The sequence below is a fragment of the Stegostoma tigrinum genome, chromosome 9 (assembly GCF_030684315.1).
Source record: "Stegostoma tigrinum isolate sSteTig4 chromosome 9, sSteTig4.hap1, whole genome shotgun sequence".
In the NCBI taxonomy this organism is placed as follows: Eukaryota; Metazoa; Chordata; class Chondrichthyes; order Orectolobiformes; family Stegostomatidae; genus Stegostoma; species Stegostoma tigrinum.
This window is the reverse complement of record NC_081362.1, coordinates 71055288-71064568: the sequence shown is the minus strand read 5'-3', so window position 1 is coordinate 71064568 and position 9281 is coordinate 71055288. Positions and strand designations below refer to the sequence as shown.

Here is a 9281-nt window from a genome sequence, read left to right as displayed (position 1 = left end):
TGTGTGGTTGAAGAGCTTCAGGACAGAGGAGATCACCAGGGGGTTGCAGTGGGAGAGAGACTCATTCAGATCTTTTCAGAGGAAGGAGGATAACTTCTTCAAGGTGGGCATCCTTAGAAGAGGCTTCGCAGTAGGGCTTTCAGTGACTAGGAGATGGCAAGAATTGCAGATACTGGAAGTCAGAGATGATACAGTATGAAGTTGGAGATACAGTGTGGAGCTGGAGAAACAGCCACCCACCCCACCACCGATTTATTTCGGAGCTCCTTCCCCGTCCCCAGTCCTGAAGGGTCCGTACCTGAAACTATAACTTTGCTACTCATTTGATGCTGCCTGACTTGCAGTGTTCTTCCAGCTCCACACTGTATTGACTCTGACATTCAGCATCTGTAGTTCTTGCTATATCCTATTCACTGAAAACCCTACTGCGAAGCCTGTTCCAAGGATGCTCACCTTGAAGCAGTTGTACTCCTTCCTCCTAAATGATCACAGTGGACCTCTCTCCCACTGCGACCCCCGGTGATCTCCTCTGCCTTGAAGCACTTCGACCATATACCAATCACCATCACCCTGCATCCACCTATCATTAAGCCAATTGGAGTCCAAGTTACTATGACAGCATGCACCTTTACATTGATGTTACTATTTGTAGCTCCGGACTGTAATCTTCAGAAGTTCAATTTTCTTTCTATCACTTGGCTGGCAAGGAAATTGAGCCAGTGGGTCTTGTCAGTGTTACATTTGATAAAATATTTTCTCATCTGATGTGCAAGGAGTTAAATCTCCAGAAATGTAGGTGAACTCAGGATCCCAATGTCTCCTTGCCCTCTTTTAGGTCTTTAGGTCTCTGTGGATTGGGATTGAAGACAAATAGGGAGTCCAACTGGATGCTAACTATGTAATGAACATAATTAAAATGCCAATATGGACCTTTTATTTAGCCCTCAAATCTGGCCACTTGTGGTACAGTGATAATGTACCCTCTGGGCCAGAAGGACCAGGATCTAAGCCCCCGAGGTGTGTTGTAACATGTCTAAACACATGGATTACTTTTTCCTATGGCTGCTTAGAAGTCACCTCACTTGTCTAACACTGGCCAATATCCAGGCTTGGGCTGACAAGTGGCAAGTAACGTTAAAGTCACGTTAGTGCCAGGAAACGACCACGAATCTTGCACTATTAATATGCTGGGGGTTACCACCGACCAGAAACTCAATTGATTCACTATATAAATACAGTGGTTACAATAGCAGGACAGAGGCTAGGAATACTGTCACGAGTAGCTTCCCTCCTGACTCCTCTGAGCTTGTTCACTATCTACAAAGTCGACGAAAGGAGTATAATAGAATACTCCTGAGTGCCTGGATGGGTGCAGCTCCAACAACACTGAAGAAGCTTGGCACCATATCCACTAACATCGACTCCCTCCATCACTGATGCTCTGTAGTAACAGTGTGAATTATTTACAAGATGAACTGCAAAACTTCACTAAAGATCCTTAGAATGCATGTTCCAAACCCAGAACCACTTCTGTTTAGAAGGACAAGAGCACCAGATACAAGGGAATATCACCACCTTCAAATTCCCCTCCAAACCATTCATTATCCTGACAAGACATCCACTCAGATACAGAGAGAATGTTCAAACTCATCAGACAGTATAGCCCGCGGATGGAATTGAACATGGGTCCTGGCACTGGAAGACACCAGTTCTAAGCACTGAAGCCACTGCGCTGCCCTTAATTTTTTCTTTTTGAGCAACTCCATAAAAAAGCTAGCAGGAAAAAAAATACAAACGTCCTGGCCTTGCAGTACAAACACCATAGGATTTGAATGTGTAATAAAACACCTATATATTTAAAATCACGTTACATTGTAAAAGAAAATGCCAAGGGCAGTAGAACAAACATACAATTTTCACATTAAATGATGTAGCTTTTTGTAAATATTGCTGAGGTGTTATTATGCAACTAATTCCGATGAAAGAAGAAAAACAAAGTTACCTTGAATCATGAACAGCAACTAAGATCATAACAAGAACAAAGGGTTTAAATATAAAATTGTTCCTTGACTTTCCTTGCTGAATTACTTGTTTTCTTTAGCATGTGTGAATAAAAATAAAATAAAAGAAACGGAATTTATGACAATGATTTATTGGTATTTAAAACATTTCCATGACATTATACCTTAATTTTTGTCATGTACATGAAATAGCAAAGGTTCAAAATACTTTAAGATGACCACTGAACATCCATGGTTAGCTACAAAAATAAATACTGATTCAACATTCATCAATACAAAAGGATGAATTCCACAAATATAGAATTTAATTACAATTATTTCGCAGAATTATTTTTCACTAAATCCATGTCAACATTTAGTTGGAGAGCTGTATAGAAGACCTACAATAAATATTAATGGATGCCTCTACGTTAAAGTTCTAGCTCTTCATATAAAAATGCGTAATGCCTGGCGACCTATAAAAATATAAAATTACAATCAATTGACAGAAAATGATTTCTTATTGCATAAATGTAACATTTTGGTGATTCCAACTACAAAATTTGTCATATTTTCTGGTGCTACCATGTCTAGCACAAGGAGGTGGATGTCTATGTGTGTAAATTTCTGTATATAGTGTGTAGAGGGCTGGACGGTGGAGAAATAATTAAAATATCTCTTTAAAAAGTACACTTTAAAATGATGAAAATGTACTCATTTCTTAAAACTTCCAGTGTGCTGTTCAGGCTAATTCAACCAATCAACATCAAAATAATGCTTAACAGAAGTGAGTTAGCGAAAACAGGAATATTCTAGATTTGTTAACTTGTTTGTGCTGAGTTAGCCTCAAGAAAAGACTGTTATTGCAGTTTAATAGGGTGTTCCATATACTCATTTGTATCTTGCTTAAAACATTTTCCCGAAATTTCTCATGTTGCCATCCTAAAATAAAAACTTTGTAAGTTTCAATGATATTATTACTCATTCTTCCAATTTCAATCTCTTCTAGTAAGACAATCCTACCATCTCAGGGCGTAAAGTGGTGAATCTCTGTTGCACTCAGTCCTGGAAATGTACACCACGGAAATAGACCCTTCGATCCAACTTGTCGATGCCAATCAGATATCCTAAATTAATCGAGTCCCACTTGCCAACATTTGGTTCATTTCCCTCAAAACCTTTCCCTGTTCATATTCCCATCCAGGTGCCTTTTAAACACTGTAATCATACCAGTCTCCACCACTTCCTCTGGCAGATCATTCCATACATGCACCACCCTCAGCGTGAAGAAGTTGCCTTTTAGGTCCCTTTTAAATCCTTCCCTTCTCACCTCAAACCTATGCCCTCCAGTGTTGGACTCCCCTACACTGAGAAAAAGACCATGGCTATTCATCCTATCTATGACCTTCATGATTTTATAAACCCCTTAGCCCCCAGTGCTCCAGGGAAACTAAGCTCCAGATTATTCACCTTTCCATACAGCTCAACCCTTCAACCCTGGCAACATCCTTGTAAATCTTCTCTGTACCCTTTCAAGTTTACCATCTTTCCTACAGCTGGGAGACCAGAATTGAACACAGTATTCCAAACGTGGCCTAACCAATGTCCTGTACCACAGCAACATGACATCCTAACTCGTGTAATCAATACACTAACCAATAAAGGCAAGGGTACCAAACACCTGCTTCACTACAGAGAGATTCTGTGAAGTGGTACAACTCTAAGCTAGCGTGATGCCATGTTGTTGGACAGAGAGGTCGAGAGTACGCATAATGCCGCATGGTACTGCATCTCAGGATGTCGCAAGTGCAGTTGCCTGTGGAATATTGATCATTACTTGCCATTTTCGCCACCTCCAGCAAGATGTCACAACCAGACACATATTCCATGCCCCTCCCTTGTCTGCCTTCCGTAGGGTCTGTTCCCTCCCGGACACCCTGATCCACTCTTCCTTCACTTCCAACACCCCATCACAGCCCCACAGCACAATTCCTTGCAACTGCTCAAGGTGCAACACCTGTCCATTTACCTCCTCACTCCTCAGTATCCCAGGACCTTCCAGGTGAAGAAGCTCGCTGCCTGCATTTTTCAGAATCTAGTCTGCTCACAATATGGTCTCCTCCACATTAGGGTTGAACGGGTGACCACTTCGCAAAACATCTAGATTCTGCCCGAAAATAGACCCTGAGCTTCTAGTTGCTTGCCACTTTCACACAACACCCTGTTCCCTGGCCAACATTTGTGTCTCAGGCTTACTGCAGTGTTCCAGTGAAGCTCAGCGCAAACTGGAACAACAACACTTCATCTTCTGCTGGGGGTCCCTGCAGCCCTCTGGATTCAATACTGAGTTTAATAGTTTTAGGACCTGATCTCTCCCATCTGCTAGCCCTCAACTCCACACATAAGGCCTTGTAATCACATGGTCTGCTATTACATACTACCTATTGTTAGCACTAATAATCTCCATTCACAGATATTCACTCTCCTAGCCAAAATGTTATCCACTCCTTTGTCTGACTGCTTTTCTCTCTCTTTGGGCTCTATCCCCATTATTGTTTACTCCTTACTCCCTCCCCCAACCCAACTTCTGCATATAAGCTGACATTTTCCTAGCTACTGCCAGTTCTGAGGATGGGTCACTGGACCTGAAATGTTAACTCTGACTTCTCTTCACAGATGCTGATATGCTGACCTTTCCCAGCAACTTCTGTTTTCACTACGCTGTTTACCTCTGAGTCCACCTTCAAGGAACCAAGAATCTGCACCCCAAGGTCTCTTTGTTCGGAAACACTCCCCAGGATCCTACCATGAAGTGATCAGCCCTGATTTGCCTTTCCAAAATGCAGCACCTCAGATCTGTCTAAAGTAAACTCTATCTGCCACTCCTCAACCATTTGGCCCATCTGATCAAGGTCCTGTTGAATGCTGAGGTAATCTTCTTCACTGTCCACTGCACCACTAATTTTGGTGTAACCTGCAAAACTTAGTAACCATTCCTCCTGTATCCACATCAAATCAATTATATGAATAACAAAAAGCAGTGGACCCAGTACTGATCTTTGTGGCACACCACTGGTCACAGGCCTCCAGTCTGAAAAAACACTCCTCCACCACCACCACCCTCTGTCTCCTACCTACAAGTCATTTCTGTATCCAAATGGCTTGCTCTCCCTGGATTCCATGTGATCTAACCTTGCTAACCAGTCTACCGCTCGGAACTTTGCCAAATGTCTTGCTAAAGTCCATACAGACAACGTCCAGTTGCTCTGCCTTCATCAGGCATTTTTGTCAGTTCTCCAAAAAACTCAATCAAATTAGCGAGACTGGTTGAGGGTGGATGAGATCCTGGTGGGAAGAGCACTTTCAAATATGTCGGCTGGAATCTGTAAATTCCAACCTCCATGTCTTTATAATGAATGACAGTTAACACTTGCTCCTGTTTGAAGCACAAATGCAGGCAGCACTGCTTAACCTTGTATTTCCACAATGCCTTTTGTTCGGCTTAAATGTGATTAAAATTACTCAACAAACATGTATATGGACACTTTATTAAATTGCTAACCTCACACTTTAAGAGCTGACACTTGTTCTGCTCTAGTATGCCTGTTTCTATTAACTGTGTTTTGTGAGGCACCATTGCAAATTTTGAAGATTGACATATCACTAAAAGTTCATTCACTTAGCTCATTAAAAGCTACTTTTCTCCCTCTTGCATATAACAATTTTTGCCTTGTTCAAATGTTCTGAGTGATTGCTCCTGCTGTCCATTTGATTATGTTTATTATTAACTTCACTATTCTTAACCAGATTGCATTTTGGAAGGTCGAATTTGAAAGCTGAGTACAGGATTAAGGATAGGATTCTTGGCAGTGTGGAGGAACAGAGGGATCTTGGTGTGCAGATACATAGATCCCTTAAAATGGCCACCCAAGTGGACAGGGTTGTTAAGAAAGCATATGGTGTTTTGGCTTTCATTAACAGGGGGATTGAGTTTAAGAGTCGTGAGATCTTGTTGCAGCTCTATAAAGCTTTGGTTAGACCGCACTTGGAATACTGCGTCCAGTTCTGGTCGCCGTATTATAGGAAAGATGTGGATGCTTTGGAGAGGGTTCAGAGGAGGTTTACCAGGGTGCTGCCTGGACTGGAGGGCTTATCTTATGAAGAGAGGTTGACTGAGCTTGGTCTCTTTTCATTGGAGAAAAGGAGGAGGAGAGGGGACCTAATTGAGGTATACAAGATAATGAGAGGCATAGATAGAGTTAATAGCCAGAGACTATTTCCCAGGGCAGAAATGGCTAGCACGAGGGGTCATAGTTTTAAGCTGGTTGGTGGAAAGTATAGAGGGGATGTCAGAGGCGGGTTCTTTACACAGAGAGCTGTGTGAGCATGGAATGCGTTGTCAGCAGCAGTTGTGGAAGCAAGGTCATTGGGGTCATTTAAGAGACTGCTGGACATGCATATGGTCACAGAAATTTGAGGGTGCATACATGAGGATCAATGGTCGGCACAACATTGTGGGCTGAAGGGCCTGTTCTGTGCTGTACTGTTCTATGTTCTATTAGCAAATTTTAAAAATTTGCACTGCAAATTACATAATATGCCTTAAGCATCACGTTTTAGTGATGGAAGAGCTTACACTCATATTGAAGAAAATGCAATTTAGTGACAGTTCTGAGACCAGGGCAGGTAGAATCTTAAGATTTTCAGGCTATTAAAAATCTGTATTTTGATGACATTGAATTAATACTTCAGTTACTTACCGTCAAAGGAAATAATTGTTAAAAACAGGATCAGCGTGCTCACACATCATTGCATTATAATACAGCTTTTGGATATAAACAGCTAAAATAAACCTTACTGATCTGCAAGACAGAGGACTGTGCTATACCGTGAAGAAAATAAAAGATTTACTTCATGTATTGATTCTTTCCAATTAGATTGCCCAAAGTGATCACCTCCAGGTCGGATATCCAAAATGATGTTCGGCAATTTATCTTCAATTGAAACAATATGCAAAACAAAAATTAGAAAAATCTTTGCACAGTATGTTATTTGACTCAATTATTAAACAGACGTAGTTCATTTCAATTAGACCTAACTGACCAGGCCTGTCAAAATGTTGCATTGTACTGATATTTTAAAGGTTAACAGGTAATTTGATTCTTTCCACTTCCATTTAAAATGTCACAGAGTTTAATTTTCTTACATAAAAAAAGTGTATGTGAATTGATGTTACAAGTTCATAATACAAACAGTCTGGCTTCTGCTGTATCTTTACTGAACTTTCTGTAAGAAAGATACTTGCTGTCGGTGCCTCATGGTAGAGATCATATGATTACAGCAATCCTGGAGGGACATTGGTAAAATACTGACTGCATTTATATCACAAACATTCCCCTTTTCATATAAGAGTCAAAAAAAGTTGCATACGTGATTATTTATATTGTAAATGATCAAAATTAATCTCAGTGCACACAGTGTTCTCATTATTAACCATTCATTATTCGTGCAGTGAGTCTGCACATCATTTCCACAGATAGAGTGGAATCTTACCAGACTCTGAGCAATCTGGGCTAAGTGACATGAATGGTAGAATCAGGCAAAATGGAGAGATCATCTTACTGCCACATCCTTGTGATGTTTAAAGAGCTTGGTGAGATTCTTGAGTGGCAGTGGTGAGCTTTTCTTCATTCATTCATGAGATGAGTACGTCACTGGGCAGGCAGCATTTATTGCCCATCCATAATTGCCCAGAGGGGAGTTCAGAGTGAACTGCATTGTTGTGGGTCTGGAGTCACAGGTAGGCCAGACCAGGTAAGGATGGCAGTTTCCTTCCCTAAAGGACACTAGTGAACCAGATGGGTTGTTCTGATAATCGACAATGGAGACATGGTCATCAGTAGATTCATAATTCCAGATATTTATTGAATTCAAATTCCACCATCTGCTGTGGCAAGATTTGAACCAGGTCCCCAGAATGTTGTCTGGTCTCTGGATTAACAGTTCAGTGATAATGCCACTGGGCCATTGCCTCCCCTGACTGAGCTCCAAATTGAACACCTTTATTGCTTGTAAAATGCCTTGTTAACAGTCCAACTTGCCATGGGTTGCAATCTTACCAAACTCACCATATAAACTAACCATTGGGAAACCTTGACTTGGAAACCAGAGAGGGCTCTTGGTAGGATCAACTCAGTGCTTACTCCAAAAGAATACCACGTTGCACACTTTTGATTCAACCAAAAGGTATCACACATCCACAGATATCCGACATGTGCCAACGTCTATGAAAACTTCATGGCACATTTTCAACCCATTTATAGGAGACGCCTGCATTTCAAGTTTCACCTTGGACTACGCTGGCAACTATCGCTGTAATGCTGCAGCAAAAGTAATGGGTGCACAGACCCACCTAATGGATTGGACCTGCATCTGTAGGCCCTTCACTTACATCACCGCACCGACTCACTGCAAACCTACATGGATGCTCATAGCATTCCTGCCTTGCACCGTCTTGCCTTTTTGTGCATTGCACCCTCAGCCAAAGATACCTGCCTCACATTACTAGTATCATGTCCCACCATTTAGTACAAACATAAAACAAGGAAGCTTGTCCAGGTTGTTAGCAGGCCTCAGTCCAGTCAAGGGAGATAGCTTTTGCTCAGAGGAGCTAGGCACATTTCGTCAAGCTCGGCCTCTGCTTCCGGTCCAGGCCCTGTTTGGGGCAGTCACAGTCAGATCCTCTGCTCAAAGGTGGTGAGGAGCCGAATAACAAGGAGCACACCACCTGTCTTGACTCTTTACACCCCATCATGGACTGTTTTGTTCCCTGAATGATGGGCAGGCAGTGGATGGCACAGCTTTACTCTTGATGCAGGTGCGGAGGTTTTCTAAGCCCATGAATATGCAAAGCACAGGGCAAACAGGGTTAGTGGTGTCACAGTTTGGGGCGGGTGAGGGCATGTTAGTACAGTAATTGCATTTCTATCCTAAACATAGAGAAAGGAAATCAGAATCAGATGATTGGGCCAAACAATTATTCTGGATCAGGAAATAGATCAGAGTTGGAATGGAATATTTATCACCAGCTGTGACTGTGTGAAACAATCCATTTAATTTCATACATTTTAAATTTTGTTACTCTGCAACATTAGTTTATAGTAATTTCATTTCAACAATAAAATTGCTCTGCAGAATGAGATTGCAATGAGCCTTTACCTTTCTGTTTGATCCATGGTACCAAAGATTAAATACAGAAATTAGATGTGAATTCTCCTGATG

At 41.6% G+C, this 9281-nt stretch overlaps 1 protein-coding gene across 4 annotated transcripts in view; it reads right to left on the bottom strand.

Moving 5' to 3' along the window:
• Window positions 1-480: 480 nt before the first annotated feature.
• Window positions 481-9281, bottom strand: part of prepl (prolyl endopeptidase like) — a 70494-nt gene continuing 61693 nt past the window's right edge. For 2 of the 4 annotated variants that reach the window (XM_048536237.2, XM_048536238.2), the window contains 2 exons: window positions 6912-6994; window positions 481-2476 (listed from right to left, as the gene is read on the bottom strand). In XM_048536237.2, the coding sequence (XP_048392194.1) occupies window positions 2432-2476; window positions 6912-6994 (128 nt within the window). In that variant the 3' untranslated portion in view covers window positions 481-2431. The remainder of the gene's footprint in view (window positions 2477-6911; window positions 6995-9281) is intronic. The other 2 variants (XM_048536239.2, XM_048536240.2) reach the window with 1 other exon arrangement.